General features: G+C 46.4%; 1 protein-coding gene across 1 annotated transcript in view; it reads left to right on the top strand.

The window, feature by feature from the left end:
* The first annotated feature begins 546 nt into the window (after window positions 1–546).
* The window catches only part of LOC127577422 (hyaluronan synthase 3-like), a 32,424-nt gene continuing 12,120 nt past the window's right edge, over window positions 547–20,850 (top strand). Inside the window, exons 1-2 of the mRNA XM_052028627.1 lie at window positions 547–632; window positions 4,818–5,444. Coding sequence (XP_051884587.1) covers window positions 4,821–5,444 — 624 coding nt within the window. The 5' untranslated portion in view covers window positions 547–632; window positions 4,818–4,820. The remainder of the gene's footprint in view (window positions 633–4,817; window positions 5,445–20,850) is intronic.

Genomic DNA, 20,850 nt, shown 5'->3' with positions numbered 1-20,850 from the left:
ATCTGTGACAAACTGCCTGAGGGGGTGGTGGAGGCAGAAATTCTCACAACACTTCAGTATCTGGGCGAGCACCTGGATGAGCAGCGAAGGCTCCGGACCAGTGCTGGTAAATGGGATTGGTGTACCTGATGGTCAGCAGAGACACGGTGGGCCGAAGGGCCCGTTTCTGTGCTGTGAGAGTCCGCGGCTGCGACGGTCACTCCGGATTGGCGAATGTTAAATCGCTTCTGAACTGATCAAGTTGAGGCTGAGTTCGGGCGCCGGTTCCGGGGACGCTCCTTCCTCCGCCCTCGGTGATTCATTTTGATAAGATTCAGTAACATCTTAGAAGCGCGGGACATTTGGCCATTAGATGCATGCTGTTCACTCCCTCTCTCTCCTCTCCCCTCCCCTGCCTGTGGGTTGGGTTTGGTGGGGAGGGCGGCGGGGGGAGGATTCACCCATATTCCGCCTCTCGCCTCTACTTCAGGGAGGGCTGGCGCCGCTGCACGTTTGGGGCAGCGACCGACAGAGTGTGAAGGTGAGGCAGGCAGCGGGGGAACGACGCGAGGTTAATCGTTCGCCCTTCGGCCTCAGTCGGGATCCGGCGCAGCTTCCAGAGAAGGGTCGGTCAGCAGAAGGATTAGACCCAGGTATTCCCGGCTAAACAATTACAGAGACAAAGAGAGGGACAAAGGGCGCGGGCGGTGGGGGCTTTCACTCAGGAACCGGGCTCCAACACCTGAGACTCAGTTCCAGGAGCAGAGCACACAGAGAGCGGTTCGCAAAAGAAGCAAAGGTGACAAGATAAAAGTGTTTTTACGCAGCGAGTAGGTGACATCGGGGCGAGGAGCGGAGGCAGGTTCATTGGTAGCAGAAGTGTCAAAGAATTCACAGGGCGGGTGGGTGAGAGAGAGCAGGTAGATTTCTCTTTATGCAACTCTATGCAAGGGCTTGATGGGCCGATTGGCCTCCGTCCCCTGTTGTAACCAATCCGTGATCCCGTGAAGATTGTACAGTACAGACACAATGCAGAGATTGCAGTAACACCGGATGATCGACGTACAGACAGAACAGTAACAGGTACTGCAGAGGATGCAACCATACATGGAGACCGCAGTCATACAAAGAGTACAACCACAGTGCAGTAACACAGAACAAAGAGGTGTAGGGCGGCAACATAGTGCAGAAACCGCAGTAATAGAAATGTTACCGTCAGTGTGGACACGGTGCGGTAATGTACAGAATGCAGGTACACGGCATGTAACAGTGCAGAGACAGTGTCGTCAAAGAGCAAAGGCACGGGGCATGTTGCACACAGCTGTATAAAACAGCGCAGGACTGCTGAAAAGCAGCACAGAGTGTGCAATAATATGCAGATGAATACCTCTGTGTTCACTAAGTGGAAGGACGTTGTCGTTGGAGAATTCAGGGAGGGAGGTGGTGAAATTCTAGAACTTGTTATCAATAAAAAAAGAGAAGGCATTATATGTCTTAGCTGGCTTAAAGGTGGATAAATCCCCAGGATCACAGAAAGTTAGTTATCTGAAGTTGGAGAATTTGATATTGAGTCCTACAGGTTGCAATGTGCTGAGGCAGGAGATGAGATGTTGTTCCTCAAGCTTTCATTGGGCCTTGTAACAATGCAGGAGGAGAGATTGGAACTTCTTCCAATGGGTGTTCACAATGTGGCCTCCTTGACACTGGAGAAACCAAACACAGATGGGTAACCACTCTGTGGAACACCAGCGTTTACCTGACCTTGTTGTGGAGCAGAGATGGAGTGTGATGAACCTTGTCACACACTCCTTGTACTGTGACATCTTCAGTGTTTCCTTTGCAGTTACTTCATAGATGATGACAGAAAAAGCTTAGAACGATTTGAAGGAATTATACATTTCAGAATGAAGAAGTAACAGGGTCATCAGAATGTGCAGCATGGAAATAATGATTAGTGGTGTAGAATGGTTAGATTCTGCAGCTGACACTATCAGTACAACTCGGGTACTTCAAATTTTGCAAGTTTCATCTTCCGAGGCAGTGAAAGGGTGTCACAAGAAGTGCAGCACCCATGGATAAACTCCCATTTGTCCTGTGTGCTGACTGTTATTTTAAGAACATTGTGGATAATATAATTGACCAGAGAATACTATGTCCTTCTGACCAACTCAAATGTTAATACTGAAAGCTCAGCTGTGTCACACAACTCACGTGAGGCTTTCAGGAGTGTGGGAAGTCAGCTAGGAAATGAAGGAACTGAGGACCACTGAGGTAAGAATGCTCTTAAAGAAAAAAGCAGAAATGATGTTTGTGCTTTATAACTTGAATCTATTGAAGACTTTCATAATAGTGAGTTCTGCGATGTGCCTTCTCTGCTTGTTACCAGTGCATTCCTAGAAGGTGCTGTCAGTTCCATTACTTTGTACCAAGTCCAAGCAGCAGTTTTCTGGTAGCATTATGCAGCTGTGTGTGAGATTGCAGAGGTGGATTTGATGTATAAATAATCAGACTACAGGTACATGGATAGAAAAGGTTTTGAGGGATATGGGCCAAGCACAGGCAAATGCGACTAGCTTAGATGGGAATCTTGGTCAGCATGGACCAGTTGGCCTGAAGAGCCTGTTTCTGTGCTGTACGATTCCATGACCTCCGTTCAGTCCACTGGAATGACCCAGAGCTTCCTGTTGCTGCCACTTTAATTCTCCATCCCACTCTCACTCCCATCATTGCTCTGTGACCTCCTGCAGTGTTAGTGTGAGGTCCAACACAAGCTTTCTTTCTCTCTGTATGAGAACCAGGATCTTTGCCTGCCAATTTGGTTCAGTATTTTTTAGTTTATATCATCTGACCTGCTGAGCATGTCACCCCAGCCTCACCATTTGAAACACGTGACGCAAGGAAGCTTAATCTGATTGTAACCATCCCTCCACCTCCACATTGTCATCCAGTCCCAGCCGATCAGAGAAAGTCCCTCTCTTCCACCCATCCCCACCCACCTTCTGTTACTGAAAACGTGTTTCTCTGCTTTACCAGTTCTAACGAAACATTAACCTCCTCTACAGATGCTGCCTGACCTGCTCAGTATTTCCTATTTCCTTTCCCTTGCTGAGTTTAACCTCCACCCAAAAGGACTGAACACCTTCTGAGCTCTAGTTGTCTCTCACAACTGTACTTACTTCATCTGAACAGTGCTGCCCCAACACCTTCTCCTTTCCTGCCCCCCCTCCGCCCCCTATCCTTCCTAAAAGACAAATATCCCTGAATATTAAATTGGCAGGTTTGATCACATTGCAACCACATCTTTGTAATGGGTGTCAGGTCATACCTGTTCACCAATATTAGTTTATCTACATTATAACAAATGGTTTGTGCATTAAGATACAAAGCCTTTAGAACACAGAACATAAAACAGTACATCACAGGACAGGCCCTTTAGCCCACAATGTTGTGCCGAACTAAATAAACTAGTAATTAAACGCCTAACTAAACTAATCCCTTCTGCCTGCATAATGTCCATATCCTTCCCTTCTCTGCATTTTCATCTGCCTATCTAAGAGCCTCTTAAATGCCTCCATTGTACTTGCCTCCACTACCACCCCTGGCAGTGCATTCTTGGCACCCACCACTCTGTGTAAAAAAAAATCTCCTTTGAACTTGCCCCATCTCATCTTAAATGCATGCCCCTAGTATTAGACATTTCAACCTTGGGAAAAAGATACAGGCTGTCTACTCTATCTATGCCTCTAATAATTTTATAAACTTCTATCAGGTCTCCCCTCAGTCTCTGCCGCTCCAGAGAAAACAATCCAAGTTTGTCAACCTCTCCTGAAAGCACATGACCTCTAATTCAGGCAGCATCCTTGTAAACCTCTGCTGTACCCTCTTCAAAGCCTCCACATCCTTCCAATAATGGGGCGACCAGAATTGAATCCAATACTCCAGATGCAGCCTAACCAGAGTTTTATAAAGCTGCAGTATTACTTCCCAACTCTTGAACTCAATGTCTCAACTAATAAAGGCAAGCATGCCGTACGCCTTTGTTACCACCCTATTAACCTGTGCAGCCACTTTCAGGGAGCTATGGACTTGGACCCCAAGATCCCTCTGCACATCAACACTGTTAAGGTTCTTGCCGTTAACAGTTTACTGTCCCTTTGCATTTGATCTCCCAAAGTGCAACATTTCACATTTGGCCAGATTAAACTCTATCTGGCATTGCTCCACCCATATCTGCAATTGATCTCTTCTCCGCTGTATACTTTGGCAATCTTCTACACTATTCACAATGCCACCAATCTTTGTATCGTCTGTGAACTTCCTAACCCACCCATTCATGTTTTCATCCAAGTCATTTATATATCTTACAAACAGCAGAGGTGTCAGTATGGATCCCTGTGGAACACCACTGGTCATAGTCCTCCAGCCAGAATAAGACCCATCAACCACTACCCTCTGTCTCCCACGGGCAAGCCACTTATGAGTCCAAATGGTCAAGTCACTGTGGATCCCATGCATCTTAATCTTCTGGATGAACCTACCATGAGGGACCTTGTCAAACACCTTATTAAAATCTATGTAGGCAAAATCCACAGCTCTACCTTCATCAATCACCTTCATCACCTCCTTGAAAAACTCCACCAAGTTAGTAAGACGTTTATCCCTATACTATATTCCTTTCTGCATTATCTCTTCACTGCACATTCATCTGGTCCATTCCCCTATCCCTATACTCAGCAGCGCATGGCACTGTAAGTTATCCTGAAATCACTACCATTGAGGTCCGGCTTTTTTAAGTAATCTCCCAACTCCTTAAATTCCGCTTCTACTTCCTGTTACAGAAAATGCCTGGAGAGCGACTCTACACCGCTCTGCGGATCACAGCAAGCACCTTGTTTGCCCTCTCCATCCTGGGCGCCATCACCTGTACCTATGTGAAAGGTTATCAGTTTGGCTACACAGAGAACTACCACCTATCTTTTGGGCTGTACGGAGCCTTTCTCACTCTGCACTTCTTTATCCAAAGTTTCTTCGCCTTCCTGGAGCACCGGAGAGTCAGGAAGGAGAACCGACCCCTCAAATTCACCAAGTCAGTTGCTCTCTGTATCGCTGCATACCAGGAGGATCCTGACTACCTGAGGAAGTGCCTGGTGTCAGTGAAGCGCATTGCCTATCCCAATCTCAAGGTGGTGATGGTCATTGATGGCAACCAGGAGGAGGATACTTACATGATGGAGATATTCAATGAGCTGATGGGTGTGGAGAACACCGGCTCCTACATCTGGCAGAGTAACTATCACCAGGAGGGTCCTGGAGAGACAGAATTCACCCACAACGAGGGCAAGAGGAGAGTGCAGCAAATCATCAGCCAGTCTACATTCTCCTGCATCATGCAGATGTGGGGAGGGAAGCGGGAAGTGATGTACACGGCCTTTGCTGCCCTGGGAGACTCTGTGGATTATATACAGGTGGGTGACTGGCAGGTACTGGGGAATGAGACAAGTTACCAGGAACCACCGCCGATCTTCAAAGGTGTGGGGCTGGTCACTGGAAACCAGGGCTGATCTCCCAGGGTGCACATCTGGTTACTGGGGCCCATCTTCCATGGTATACAGCTAATTACAGAACCTGGAACAGTACAGGAACAGGCCCTTCAGCCCACCATGTCTATGCCAACCATGATGCCAAATTCAACTAATCCCATCAGCCTAAACCTGGTCTACATCCCTCCATTCCCTGCCTGTCTAAATGCCTCAAATATTACCACTGTGTCTACTTCCACCACCATCCTTGGCAGCACATTCCAGGTACCCACCACTCTGTGTGTAATGAAAAGAACTTGCCTTGAATATCTCCTTTGAACTTTCCCCTCTTGCCTTAAATCTTTTGCCCTCTGGTATTTGACATTTCCACCCTGGAAAAAAAGACTTTGATTATCTACCCTATGCATCTCATAATTTTATAAACTTCTATCAGGTCTCCCTTCAGCATCCACTGCTCCAGAGAAGACAACCCAAGTTTGTCCAACCTCCTCATAGCTAATACATTCCAATCCAGGCAGCATCCTGGTGAACCTCTTCTGCACCCTCTCCAAAGCCTCCACATCCTTCCTGTAACGGGGTGACCAGAACTGCACACAATACTCAGAATGTGGCCTAATCATCTGCCACATGACTTTCCAACTTTTGTACTCACCACCCTGACCAATGAAGGCAAGTATGCCGTACTCCTATCTACCGTACCACCCTATCTACTTGTGTTGCCACTTTCAGGAAGTTATGGACTTGCACCCCAAGATCCCTCTGTACATCAATATTTTCATACTTGTGCATCTGACAATAAACTTGACTTCCTTAGGGTTTTACCATTTACTGAATATCTTCCTTTTATATTTGACCTCCCAAAGTGCAACATCTCCTACCTGTTCAGATTAAATGCCATCTACCATTTCTCTGCTCATATTTCCAATTTGTCTATATCCGGCTGAAACCTTTGACAAGGACATCAAATTACAACTAATTGGATAAAGTAGGGATGCAGGATCAGGTGATGTGTCGTAGCTGCATGATGTGGGAGCTGGTGGACCCCATTGTAGTTCCTGGTGACCACATCTGAAGCAAGTGTTGGTTGCTCGAGGAACTCAGGCTCAAAGTTGAGGACCTGGAATCTGAGCTTCAAACACTGCGATGCATCAGGGAGGGGGAAAGTTACCTGGATGCTGTGTTTTAAGAGGCAGTCACACCCATTCAGTCTGTGTTCAGAGACAAGAGGGCGTGACTGTGAGTAAGGCAGGTAGGGGGTTCCAAGAGATAGTACTGGGGGATCCTCAGCCCTTGAGTTGTCTAACAGGTCTGAGATTCTTGCTCCCTGTGTGGATGAGAGTGGGGGCTATAGGAAGGATGAGCAACTGAACCGTGGCACTGTGGTTCGGGGAGCCATTCAAGAGGGAGCAGGGAAGAGAAATGTAGTTGCGATTGGGGATAGTATAGTTAGGGGAATAGACACAATTCTCTGTCGCAAGGATCGAGAGTCCCGAAGGCCGTATTGCCTGCCTGGTGCGCGGGTTCAGGACATCTCATCTGACCTGCAGAGGAATTTGGAATGGGAGGGGAAAGATCCAGTTGCCGTGGTCCATGTGGGTACCAACGACGTAGCTAGAACAAGGAAAGAGGTTCTGCTGAGGGAATTTGAGCAGCTAGGGACGAAATTAAAAAGCAGAACCAAAGTGGTAATAATCCATAGGATGCTCAAAGCGGCCATGCAGGTTGACTCTGTGGTTAAGAAGGCATATGGTGTATTGTCCTTCATCAATCGGGGAATTGAATTTAGGAGCCAAGAGGTATTGCTGCAGCTATATAGGTCCCTGGTCAGACCCCACTTGGAGTATTGTGCTCAGTTCTGGTCGCCTCACTACAGGAAAGATGTGGAAGCCATAGAGAGGATGCAGAGGAGATTTACAGAGCGGGAGGGAGAGCAGCCAGAAGTTGTGGTCCATATTGGCACCAACGACATAGGTAGGAAGGGGGATGAGGTCCTGAAGAGTGAGTTCAGGGAGCTAGGCAGAAAATTGAGGAACAGGACCTCAAGGGTTGCAATCTCGGGATTGCTACCAGTGCCACGTGATAGTGAAGGCAGGAATAGGAGGAGGTGGCAGATAAATGCGTGGCTGAGAAGCTGGTGCAGGAGGGAGGGTTTTAGATTTCTGGATCATTGGGATCTCTTCTCGGGAAGGTGGGACCTGTACAGAGAGGATGGGTTACACCCGAACCAGAAGGGGGCCAATATCCTTGCGGCGAGATTTGCTAGGGTGGTTCGGGAGGGTTTAAACTAGTTTGTGAGGGGGAAGGGAACCGGAGGAGTAGGTCAGAGGAAGAAGGGAATGGGGAAAAGTCAGATCAAACAGGTAGAGAGGCTTTGGGGAAGGAGAAGCAGAATACAGGCTATAAAAGTAGTAAGGTAGATGGACTGAAGTGTGTTTACTTAAATGCAAGAAGCGTCAGGAATAAGGGGGATGAACTGAGGGCTTGGATAAGTATGGGGGACTATGATATCGTGGCTATTCCTGAGACGTGGCTGACATCAGGAGAGGAGTGGATATTGAATATTCCTGGTTTTCGGTGTTTTAAGAGGGATAGGGAAGAGGGGAGAAGAGGAGGAGGGCTGGCGATACTGGTCAGGGACACTGTTACGGCTGTCAAAAAGATGGATGTTGTAGAAGGATCATCTCTAGAGTCCATATGGGTGGAATTAAGGAACAAGGAAGGAGCAGTTACTCTACTAGGAGTATTCTATGGGCCCCCCGGTAGCAGTAGAGATATAGAGGAGCAGATTGGCAGGCAGTGTTTGGAGAGAAGCAAAAATAACAGGGTTGTTATAATGGGAGACTTCAACTTCCCAAATATAGACTGGAACCTGCTTAGTGCCAAAGGTTTAGATGGGACGGAATTTGTTAAATGTGTCCAGGAGGGATTCCTGACGCAGTAGGTCGACAGGCCGACTAGAGGGAATGGCATGCTAGATCTAGTTTTAGGAAATGAACCGGGACAGGTGAAGGATCTATTGGTGGGTGAGCATTTGGGGGACAGTGACCATTGCTCCATAACCTTTAAAATTGTCATGGACAGGGACAGGTGCCGAGAGGATAAGAGGATTTTTAATTGGGGAAGGGCGAACTATGAGGCTATAAGGGGAGAACTTGGGAGTGTAAATTGGGATGTCCTTTTTGAAGGAAAATGTACCATGGAGATGTGGTCGATGTTCAGGGATCTTATGCAGGATGTTAGGGATAAATATGTCCTGGTGAGGCAGAGAAGGAAATGGCAGGGTGAAGGAACCGTGGGTGACGAGAGAGGTGGAACGACTTGTTAGGGAGAAGAAGGTAGCATACGTGAGGTATAAGCAGCAAGGTTCAGACAGGGCCCGTGAGGAATATAGGGTAGCGAGGAAGGAACTTAAGAAAGGGCTGAGGAGAGCTAGAAGGGGACATGAAAAGGCTTTGGCTAGTAGGGTTAAGGAAAATCCCAAGGCCTTTTTCAAGTATGTGAAGGGTAGGAGGATGGCTAGGGTAAAGGTAGGTCCGATTAAGGACAAAGGTGGGAGAATTTGCCTGGAGGCGGCGGAAGTGGGAGAAGTTCTCAATGAGTACTTCTCTTCGGTATTCACCAGGGAGAGGGGTCTTGATGATGCGGAAGGGAGTGCTGGTAGGGGTAATGTTCTCGAGGTTGTAGATATCAAGACAGAGGATGTGTTGAAGTTGTTAAATAATATCAAGACAGATAAATCTCCGGGGCCTGACGGGATTTTCCCCAGGCTGCTTCGAGAGGTGAGGGAGGAGATTGTTGAACCGCTGGTAAGGATCTTTGAGTCCTCATTGTCCACGGGGATGGTGCCGGAGGATTGGAGGGTTGCGAATGTTGTCCCCTTGTTCAAAAAAGGTAATAGGGATAGGCCAGGGAATTATAGACCGGTGAGTCTCACGTCTGTGGTGGGTAAACTGTTAGAAAGGATTCTAAGGGATAGGATTTATGAACACCTAGAGAATCATGGACCGATTAGGAACAGCCAGCATGGCTTTGTGAAGGGAAGATCTTGCCTCACAAGCCTGATAGAGTTCTTTGAGGAGGTGACCAGGAAGATTGATGAGGGCAGTGCGGTGGATGTGGTTTACATGGATTTTAGTAAGGCGTTTGATAAGGTTCCTCATGGTAGGCTTCTTCGGAAGGTCAGAGGCCAAGGGATCCAAGGAAGCTTGGCTGTGTGGATTAGGAATTGGCTTGTATGTCGAAAGCAGAGGGTTGTGGTGGAAGGAGTGCCCTCGGATTGGAAGGCAGTGACTAGTGGCGTCCCGCAGGGATCGGTTCTGGGACCTCTACTTTTTGTGATATTTATAGATGATTTAGATGAGGGGGTGGAGGACTGGGTTAGTAAGTTTGCGGACGACACTAAGATAGGTGGTGTTGTGGATAGTGTGGAGGGCTGTCGGAGCTTACAGAGGGATATTGATAGGATGCAGAGCTGGGCTGACAAGTGGCAGATGGAGTTCAATCTGGAGAAGTGTGAGGTAGTACACTTTGGAAGGACAAACTCCAGGGCAGAGTACTGGGTGAATGGCAAGGTACTTGGCAGTGTGGAGGAGCAGAGGGATCTGGGGGTTCATATTCACAGTTCATTGAAAGTTGCCTCATAGGTGGAAAGAGCAGTTAAGAAGGCCAATGGGATGTTGGCTTTCATAAATCGCGGGATTGAGTTTAAGAGCCGCGAGGTGATGATGCAGCTTTACAAAACTCTAGTTAGGCCACACTTAGAGTACTGTGTTCAGTTCTGGTCGCCTCATTATAGGAAGGATGTGGAGGCGTTGGAGAGGGTGCAGAGGAGATTTACCAGGATGCTGCCTGGATTAGAGAGTATTGAATATGAGGAGAGGCTTAAGGTGCTAGGGCTTTATTCACTGGAAAGGAGGAGGATGAGAGGAGACATGATAGAGGTATATAAAATACTGAGAGGAATAGATAGAGTAGACAGTCAGCGCCTCCTTCCCAGGGCACCAATGCTCAAGACGAGAGGGCATGGCTTTAAGGTTATGGGTGGGAGGTTCAGGGGAGATGTCGGGGGAGGTTTTTCACCCAGAGAGTGGTTGGTGCATGGAATGCACTGCCTGGGGTGGTGGTGGAGGCAGATACATTGAACAGGTTCAAGAGCTTGTTGGATAGGCATATGGAGGATTGTGGGATGGGGGGATATGCGGGAGGAAGGGGTTAGGTAGTGTGAGGGTGGTTTGATGGACGGCACAACATGGTGGGCCGAAGGGCCTGTTTTGTGCTGTATGGTTCTATGGTACAAGGATGCTGCCTGGAATGCGGAGCATGCCTTATGAAAGCAGGTTGAGGGATCTTGGCCTTTTCTCCTTGGAGAGACAGAGGATGGGGGGGGGACCTGATAGAGGTGTATAGGATGATGAGAGGTATTGATCGGGTGGATAGTCAGAGGCTTTTGCCCAGGGCTGAATTGGTGGCCACAAGAGGACATAGGTTTAAGGTGCTGGGGAGTAGGTATAGAGGAGATGTCAGGGGTAAGTTTTTTACTCAGAGAGTGGTGAGTGCATGGAATGGGCTGCCGGAAACGGTGGTGGAGGCGGACACGATAGGATCTTTCAAGAGACTGTTAGACAGGTACATGGAGCTGAGTAAAATAGAGAGCTATGGGTAAGCCTAGTAATTTCTAGGGTAGGGACGTGTTCGGCACAGCTTTGTGGGCCGAAGGGCCTGAATTGTGCTGTAGTTTTTCTATGTTTCTAATCTCTGGATTGCCAGCTGAGCCACGTGCAAATTGGCACAGGGTCAATAAGATCAGAGAGTTAAATGTGTGGCTCAAAGGTTGGTGTGCGAGAAGTGGGTTTGAGTTTGTGGGACATTGACACCAGTATTGCGGAAGGAGGGAACTGTTCCAATGGGACAGGCTCCACCTGAACCACGCTGGGACCAGGGTCCCGGCAAATTGCATAACTAGGGCTGTGAATAGGGCTTTAAACTAAATAGTACGGGCTGATTCGAACAGATTGGAAAAGTATGGATAAAGTAAAAGGGAAGGAGAGTGCAGGAGAGGTTACTGAAGTCTCCAGAATAAAGAATAAGGCAGAAAGTTTAGAAAGGAAAAAGAATTTAACTTCAGGCAACATGGAGACAAATTTGAGAAGAAGGGTGGTGAATACAGGACTGAAGGTATTATATTCGAATGCACGCAGTGTACGAAACAAGGTAGACGAGATAGCACAGTTAGAAATTGGCAGGTATGACATTGTGGGCATCACAGAGTTGTGGTTGAAAGAAAATAACAGCTTGGAGCTAAACATCCAAGGATACACATCCCATTGAAAAGGTGGGCAGAGGGGGTGGGGTGGCTCTGTTGGTAAAAAAAATGAAATTATATTCTTAGGAAGAAGTGACATAGGATTAGAATCACATAAATTGTGTAGAATCCTTGTAGGTGGAGCTAAGAAACTGCAGGGTAAAAAGACCCTGATGGGAATTATATACAGGCCTCCAAATAGTAGCCAGGATGTTGGGTACAAATTACAATAGGAGATAGAAAAGGCATGTAAAAAGGACAATGTTATGGTGGTCATGGGGAATTTAAATATGCAGGTAGATTGGGCAAATGAGGTTGGTACTGGATCCCAAGGGAAGGAATTCATTGAATGCCTATGAGATGGCTTTTTAGAGCAGCTTGTAGTCAAGCCCACTAGGGAAAAGGCAATTCTGGATTTGGGGATGTGCAATGAACCAGATTTGATTAGGGAGCTTAAGGTAAAGGAACCCTTAGGAAGCAGTAATGATAGAACTAACCCTGCAGTTTGAGAGGGAGAAGGTAAAATCGGATGTATCGGTATTACAGTTGAGTAAAGGTGACTACAGAGGCATGAGAGAGGAGCTGGCCAAAGTTGATTGGAAGGGGACCCTAGCAGGGATGACGGTAGAGCAGCAATGGCAAGAGTTTCTGGGAGTAATTCAGAAGACGCAGGATCAGTTCATCCTAAAGAAGAAGCAGCATTCTAAAGGGAGGATGAGGCAACTGTGGCTGACAAGGGAAGACAAAGGCAGCATAAAAGCAAAAGAGAGGCACACAATATTGCAAAAATTAGTGGGAAGCTAGAGGACTGGGAAGCTTTTAAAGACCAACAGAAGGCAATTAGAAAAGCAATAAGGGGAAAAAAGATGAAATATGAAGGTAAGCTAAAAGAGAGGCAAGAATGGACATCAGACCACTGGAAAATGACTCTAAAACTTTATTTTAAAACTTTATTTATATAGCTCAGTAACAGGCCCTTCTGGCCCAACAAGTTCACACTGCCCATTTAAACCCATGTTAACCTACCCCTACACCTTTGAAATGTGGGAGTAAACCAGACCACCCGGAGGAAATCCCTGCAGATATGGGGAGAACGTATAAACTCCTTACAGACAGCGGCGGGAATTGAACCCCCGATTGCTGGCACTGTAATAGTGTCACGCTAACCACTATGCTACTGTGCCGCATATAGTAATGAGGGACAAGGAAGTAGCAGACGAACTGAGTGAGTATTTTGCGTCAGTCTTCACTGTGGAAGACACCAGCAACATGCCAGAAATTCAATAGAGTCAGGGGGCAGAAGTGAGTGTAGTCGTGATTACTAAGCAGAAGACCCTTGGGAATCTGAAAGGTTTGAAGGCAGATAAGTCACCTGGACCGGATGGACTACACCCCAGGGCGCTGAAAGAGATAGCTGAAGAGATTGTGGAGGCATTAGTTGAGATCTTTCAAGAATCACGAGAGTCAGAAATGGTTCCGGAGGACTGGAAAATCACAAATGTCACTACACTCTTTAAGAAGGGAGGGAGGCAAGAGATAGGAAATTATAGGCCAGTTAGCCTTACTTCAGTGGTTGGTAAGTTACGGTTGATTAAGGATGAGGTTTCGGGGTACATGGAAGCTCATGATAAAATAGACCAAAGTCAGCACGGTTTCCTTAAGGGGAGATCTTGCCTGACAAATCTGTTGGAATTCTTTGAGGAAGTAACAGGCAGGATAGACAAAGGAGAGTCAGTGGATGCTGTTTACTTGAACTTTCAGAAGGCCTTTGACAAGGTGCCACACATGAGGCTGCTAAACAAGATAGGAGCCCATGGTATTACAGGAAAGATACTATCATGGATAGAAGATTGGCTGACTGGCAGAAGGCAAAGTGGGAATAAAGGGGGCCTTTTCTGGTTGGCTGCTGGTGACTAGTGGTGTTCCGCAGGGTCAGTGTTGGGTCTGCTATTTTTCACATTATATGTCAGTGATCTGGATGATGGAACTGATGGCTTTGTGGCCAAGTTTGTGGATGATTCAAAGACAGGTGGAGGGGCAGGTAGTGTTGAAGAAGCAGGGCATCTGCAGAAGGACTTGGACAGGTTGTGGGAATGGGCAAAGAAGTGGCAGATGGAATACAGTGTAGGAAAGTGTACAGTCATGCACTTTGGTAGAAGGAATAAAGGCGTAGAATATTTTCTAAACAGGGAGCAAATTCAGAAATTGGAGGTGCAAAGGGACTTGCGAGTCCTAGTGCAGGATTCCCTAAAGGTTAACTTGCAGGTTGAGTCGATAGTAAGGAAGGAAAATGCAATGTTAGCATTCATTTCCAGAGGACTAGAATATAAAAACAAGGACATAACGCTGAGGCTTTATAAGGCATTGGTCAGACCACATTTGGAGTATTATGAGCAGTTTTGGGCCCCATATCTAAGCAAGGATGTGCTGGCATTGGAGGGGGTCCAGAGGAGGTTTACAAGAATGATCCCTCAATGAAAGGGTTAATGTATGAGAAGCGTTTGATGGCTCTGGGCCTGTACTCACTGGAGTTTAGAAAGATGAGGGAGGATCTCATTGAAACCTACTGGATTGAGTGGCTGTGGAGAGGAAGTTTCCAGTAGTGGGAGAGTCTAGAACCAGAGGGCACAGCCTCAGAATAGAAGGACGTTCCTTTAGAACAGAGATGAGGAGGAAGTTCTTTAGTAAGAGGGTGGTGAATCTGTGGAATTCATTGCCACAGATGGCTGTGGAGGCCAAGTCACTGGATATATTTAAAATGGAGGTTGATAGGTTCTTGATTAGTAAGGGCATCAAAGGATACAGGGTGAAGGCAGGAGAATGGGGTTGAGAAGGAAAAATAAATCAGCCATGATCTAATGGGGGAGCAGACACAAAGGGCCGAATGACCTAATTCTGCTCCTATATCTTATGGTCTTATGACGATCTTCCCCACTATCCACAACTCCACCAATCTCTGTGTTGTCTGCAAATTTATCAATCTGCCCACATATATCTTCATCCAAATCATACTGGTCCCTGTGGAACACCACAGATTACCTCCAGTCAGAATAACACCCCTCCACCACTACCCTCTGTCTTCTATGGGCAAGCCAATTTTTAATCCAGTCTACCAAATTACCATGGATCCCATGCATCTAATTCTTCTGGATCAACCTACCATGAGAGACCTTGTCAAACGCCTTACTAAAATCCATGTAGACAACATCCACTGCCCTTCCTCATCACTCATCTTTGTCACCTTCTCAAAAAAACTCAATCAAGTTTGTAAGACATGACCTGTGTGCACAAAGCCATGCTGACTGTCCCTAATAAGGCCATGCTTTTCCAAATGAGAGTAAATCCTATCCCTAAGAATCCTCTCCAATAATTTCCCCTATCACTTATATAAGGATCACTGGCCTATAATTTCCTGGTTTGTCTCTATTGCCCTACTTAAACAAAGGAATAACACTGGCTACTCTCCAGTCCTCTGGGACCTCACCTGTGGCTAGAGAGGATACAAGGATCTCTGTCAAGGCCCCTGCAATCTCCTCTCTTGCCTCTTTCAGTCACCTGGGGTATATCCCATTAGGCCCTGGGGACATCCACCTTAATGTTCTTCAAGGGATAATATGTTCTCCTTCTTGATATCAACATCCCCTAGAATGTCAACACACCAATACCTGATCTCGCTATTTTCCACGTCATTCTCCTTGGTGAATACGGATGCAAAATACTCATTTAGTACCTCTCTCACTTCCTCTGGCTCCAGGTATAAATTCCCTCCTTTGTTCATGAGTGGCTCTACCCTCTCCCTAGTTACCCTCTTGTTTTTAATGTATGTATAATCACCAAGGACATTTCATGGCCCCTTTTAGCCCTCCTGATTGCTGTTTAAGTTATTTCCTGCTTCCTTTATATTCAAGGGCCCTGTCCGAATTCAGCTTCCTAAACCTTACATATGCATCCTTTTCCTTTTTAACTAAATTCACAATATCTCTCATCATCCAAGATTCCCGAACTGTGCCATCTTAGTTGGTCCTGAAATCTGACCAGCTGGCCTTTGAATAACTCCCATGTCAGATGTGGGCTTACCCAATAACAGCTGTTCCCAATCTACATCCCCCAAGTCCTGCCTAATACTATTGTAATCAGCTTTCCCCCAATTTAGCATATTCCCTCGAGGTCCAGTCTCATCCTTATCCATGACCATCTGAAAACCTATTGGGGAGTTATGATCACTGTCCCCAAAGTGGTGTCCCACTGAAATTCCAATCACCTGGCCAGGCTCATTTCCAATACTAGTGGCCCCTTTCCTGGTTGGATTATCTACATACTGTGTCAAGAAACCCTCCTGGATGCATCAAATTCTGCCCCATCTGAGTATCTGGCACTAAGGGAGTCCCAGTCAATATTGGGGAAATTCACCCACTACAACTAACCTGTTGCTTTCACATCTCTGCATAATCTGTCTTTATATCTGTTCCTCTATCACTCACTGACTATTGGGAGCCTGTAGTATAATCCCATCAGAGTGATTGCACCTTTCTTACTCCTGAGCTCTACTCGTGTTGCCTCAGTGGATGAGCCCTCCAGAATGTCCTCTCTAAGTGCTGCTGTGACATTCTCCTTGATAAGTAGTGGAACTCCCCCACCTCTTTTACATCGCTCTCCATCGCATCTGAAACATATGAATCCTGGATCACTGAGCTGCCAGTCCTGCCCTTCTCTCAACCAAGTCTGTCGCTCTCCATCGCATCTGAAACATATGAATCCTGGATCACTGAGCTGCCAGTCCTGCCCTTCTCTCAACCAAGTCTCTGTGATGGTTACAACATTGTAATTCCATGCACTAATCCAGGGTGTAAATTCATCTGCTTTATGTGTTATACTCCTTGCATTAAAAGCCCATCAGTCTCACCATCTTCATTAACCTGGCCCTGCCTGTTCTTCCTATTAGACTTAATTAGTCATAGAAACAGGCCCTTCGGCCCATCTAGTCCATGCCAACCTGATCTCCCTAGTCCCATCTACCTGCACCTGGACCATATCCCTCTAAACCCCTCCCATCCATGTACCTATCTAAACCTCTGTTAAATGTTACAATTGAACCCGCATCTACCACTTCTGCTGGCAGCTTGTTCCACACTCGCACCACCCTCTGAGTGAAGGAGAACCCCTCAGATTCCCCTTAAATATTTCACCTTTCACCCTAAACCTATGTCCTCTAGTTCTAGTCTCACCCAACCTTAGGGGAAAAAGCCTACAATTTTGTGTACCTCTATAAGATCTCCCCTCATTCTCCTGTGCTCCAGGGAATAATGTCCTAACCTATTCAACCTTTTCCTATAACTTAGGCCCTCAAGTTCCAGCAGCATCCTTGTAAATTTTCTCTGCACTCTTAAAAGCTGATTGAAACCTTTCCTGGAGATAGGTGACCAGAACTGCACACAATACTTTAAATTCAGCCTCACCAACATTGTGTATAACTTCAACATAACATCCCAATTCCTATACTCAGTGCCCTGATTTATGAAGGCCAAAGTGCCAAAAGTCCTCTTTACCACCCTATCTACCTGTGACACCACTTTCAAGGAACTATGGATCTGTATTCCCAGGTCCCTTTGTTCTACCACACACCTCAGAGCCCTCCCATTCACTGTGTAAGTCTTATCCTGGTTTGTCCTCCCAAAGTGCAACACCTCACACATGTCTGCATTAAATTCCATCAGCTATATTCCAGGCCATTTTCCCAGCCAGTCAAGATCACGCTGCAAGCTTTGATAGCCTTTCTCGCTGTCTACTATGCCCCCATTCTTGGTGTCATCTGCAAATTTACTGATCCAGTTTACCACATTATCATCTAAATCATTAATATAGATGGTAACCAACAAAGGATCCAGCACCCATCCCTGCGGCACACCACTAGTCACAAGCTTCCAGTCAGAGAGACAACCATCTGTTAACACTCTCTGGCCTCTCCTGCTAAGCCAATGTTGAATCTAATTGGCTACTTCATCCTGAATGCCAAGTGACTTAACCTTCTGGACCAGCCTCCCATGGGGGACTTTATCAAAGGCCTTGCTAAAGTCCATGTAGACAATGCCCACCACCTTTCCCTTCTTGGTAACCTCCCCAAAAAACTCTGTAAGATTGATTAGACCTGACCTACCACGCATAAAGCCATGTTGACTATCCCTAATCAGGCTCTTTTATCCAAATACTTGTATATCCTGTCCCTTAAAATGCCTTCCAATAATCTTTCCCCTCTCGCCATAAACCTGTGCCCTCTAGTTCATGATTCTCCAACCCTGGGGGAAAAGGTTGTGTGCACTTACCTTATCTATGTTCCTCATGATCTATAAGGTCACCCCTCAGTCTCCTACTCTCCAAGGAATAAAGTCCTAGCCTGGCCTACCTCTCTCTGTAATTCAACCATCAAATCCTAGCAACATCTTCATAAACCTTTTCTGCACTCTGTCCAGCTTAATGGCTGGAGGTGGTAGAAAGACATACGAAAGCAAAGTTTAAGAGGCAATTAGACAGACACATGAACAAGCAGGGAATAGAGAGAAACAGAACATGTGCAAGCAGATGGGATTAGTTAAACTGGCATCATGGTCGGAACAGACAAAGAACATAGAACGGTACAGCACTGGACAGGCCATTCAGCCCACGATGTTGTGCTGATAATGTGCTCCACCTGTGTATCATCCATATCCCTCCATTCCCTTCATAGTCATGTGTCTATCTAAAAGCCACTTAAACTCGACCAAACTGTGGTGTATATGGATTTCAGTAAGGTGCTTGATAAGGTTCCTCATGGAAAGTTCATTCAGAAAATCAGGAGGCATGGGATCTAGGGAAAACTGGCTGTGTGGATTGAGAATTGGGTCACCCATAGAAGACAGAGGGTGGTTGTAGATGGAGTGTATTCTGTCTACAGGTCGATGACCAGTGGTGTTCTGCAGAGATCTGTTCTGGGACCCCTGCTCTTTGTGATTTTTATAAGTGACTTGTATGAGGATGTGGAAGGGTGGGTTAGTAAGTTTGCTGATGACACAAAGGTTGGTGGTGTTGTGGATAGTGTAGAAGGTTGCTGTAGGTTACAACAGGACATTGATAGGATGCAGAGCTGGGCTGAGAAGTGGCAGATGGAGTTCAACCCAGAAAAGTGTGAAGTCATACACTTTGGAAGATCAAACTTGAAGGCAGAATACAAGGTTAATGGCAGGACTCTGCAGTGTGGAGGAACAGAGGGATCTTGGGGTCCATGTCCATAGATCCCTCAAGGTTGCCATGCAGGTTGATAGGGTTGTCAAGAAAGCGTATGGTGTGTTGACCTTCATTAGTTAGGGTATTGAGTTCAAGAGCTGCCAGGTAATGTTGCAGCTCTATAAAACTCTGGTTAGACCACACTTGTGTTCAGTTCTGGTCACCTCATTGTAGGAAGGATGTGGAAGCTTTAAAGAGGGTGCAGAGGAGATTTACCAGGATGCTGCCTGGATTGGAGAGCATGACTTATGAGGATAGTTTGAGCAAGCTGGGGCTTTTCTCTTTGGAGCGAAGGAGGATGAGAGGTGACTTGATAGAGGCGTACAAGATGATGAGGCATGTATCGAGTGGACAGTCGAAGACTTTATCCCAGGGTGAAAATGGCTAACGTAAGGGGGCATAATTTTAAGGTGATTGGAGGAAGGTATAGGGGGAATGTCAGAGGCAATTTTTTTTTACACAGAGAGTGCTGGGTGTGTGGAACGCACTGCCAGCAGAGGTGGTGGAGGCAGATACATTAGGGACATTTAAGAGACTCTTATATAGGCACATGAATTATAGAAAAATGGAGGGCTATGTGCGAGGGAAGGGTTAGATAGATCTTAGAGCAGGATAAAATGTCAGCACAACATCGTGGGCCAAAGGGCCTGTGCTGTGCTGTTATGTTCTATGTCTGCTTTCTCTTCTACTCCGGTAACCCATCCCAGGCATCTACCATTCTCTGCGTAAAAAAAAACATGTCCCTCATGTTGCCTTTAAAGTTTTCCTCCCCTAACCTTAAAAGCATGCCCTCTGGTGTTTGACATTTCTACCCTGGGGAAAAGATTCTGATCATCTACCCTATCTGTGGGCTGAAGTGCCTGTTCCTGTGCTGTACTGTTCTAAATTCTATAAGCCTTGCCAACTCCCTTCAAAACCTTGGGGTAGAAACTGTTTGGTCACCCTTTAGTACTACTGCTTCCTTCGTTACAGCCGTTTGGTTACGTTGATCTGGATGAGCTTCAGTCAAAGGTCATGGTTTACTGTACTGCAGATACCATCTACTGTACCAATTATTTACCGTCAAATGACACACAATGTTTCTGGGTGCTGTTTTCATTTTGTGATTATAAACAAAAAGAATTGATTTTGATATTCCTTTAAGTATCTTTACCTCTAGGGAGAATGTGATTGTGGTGGAGAGGGTGCAGAGGAGACTCATCAGGATTGGAGCATTATGGATATAATGAGAGACTGGATGGGCTGGGATTGTTTTCCCTGGAGGTGGCTGAGGGGTAAACTGCTAGAAGTATATAAAATTGAGGAGGATAGATAGGGTCAATAATAAGACCACACTGCCTGAGGAGGTGGTGGAGGCGGAGACTCTCATAACACTTAAAAAGCGTCTAGACAAGTACTTGAATTGTCAAGGCATAGAAGGCTATGGACCTAACACGGGTAAATGGGATTAGTGTAGGTAGGTATAATGGCTGGCATGGATGTGATGGGCCAAATGGCCTATTTCTGTGCTGTATGACTCTAAGATCATATTCCTTTCTGTGGGTGTCATTATCTGTTTGGTACCTCCTGCAGCTCCTTGTATCTCTCTTGGACACCAGGATCTAAGCTAGCTTTTGCTTTATTTTGTATGCTTTTGGTTTCCGGTTGCTACTTATCTCTACATTGATAGGAAGTGGGCACCAGGTCTCAGAAGTGGAATAAAGTGAATGGAGGAGTGAGAGGGTTGGAGGGAAGGAGTGGTAGTGTATTCAGGAGAGGCAGACCAGGAAGGGC

The sequence above is a fragment of the Pristis pectinata genome, chromosome 13, assembly GCF_009764475.1.
Source record: "Pristis pectinata isolate sPriPec2 chromosome 13, sPriPec2.1.pri, whole genome shotgun sequence".
In the NCBI taxonomy this organism is placed as follows: domain Eukaryota; kingdom Metazoa; phylum Chordata; class Chondrichthyes; order Rhinopristiformes; family Pristidae; genus Pristis; species Pristis pectinata.
Note: the sequence above shows the minus strand (reverse complement) of the source record. Positions and strands in the feature narration are given on the sequence as shown.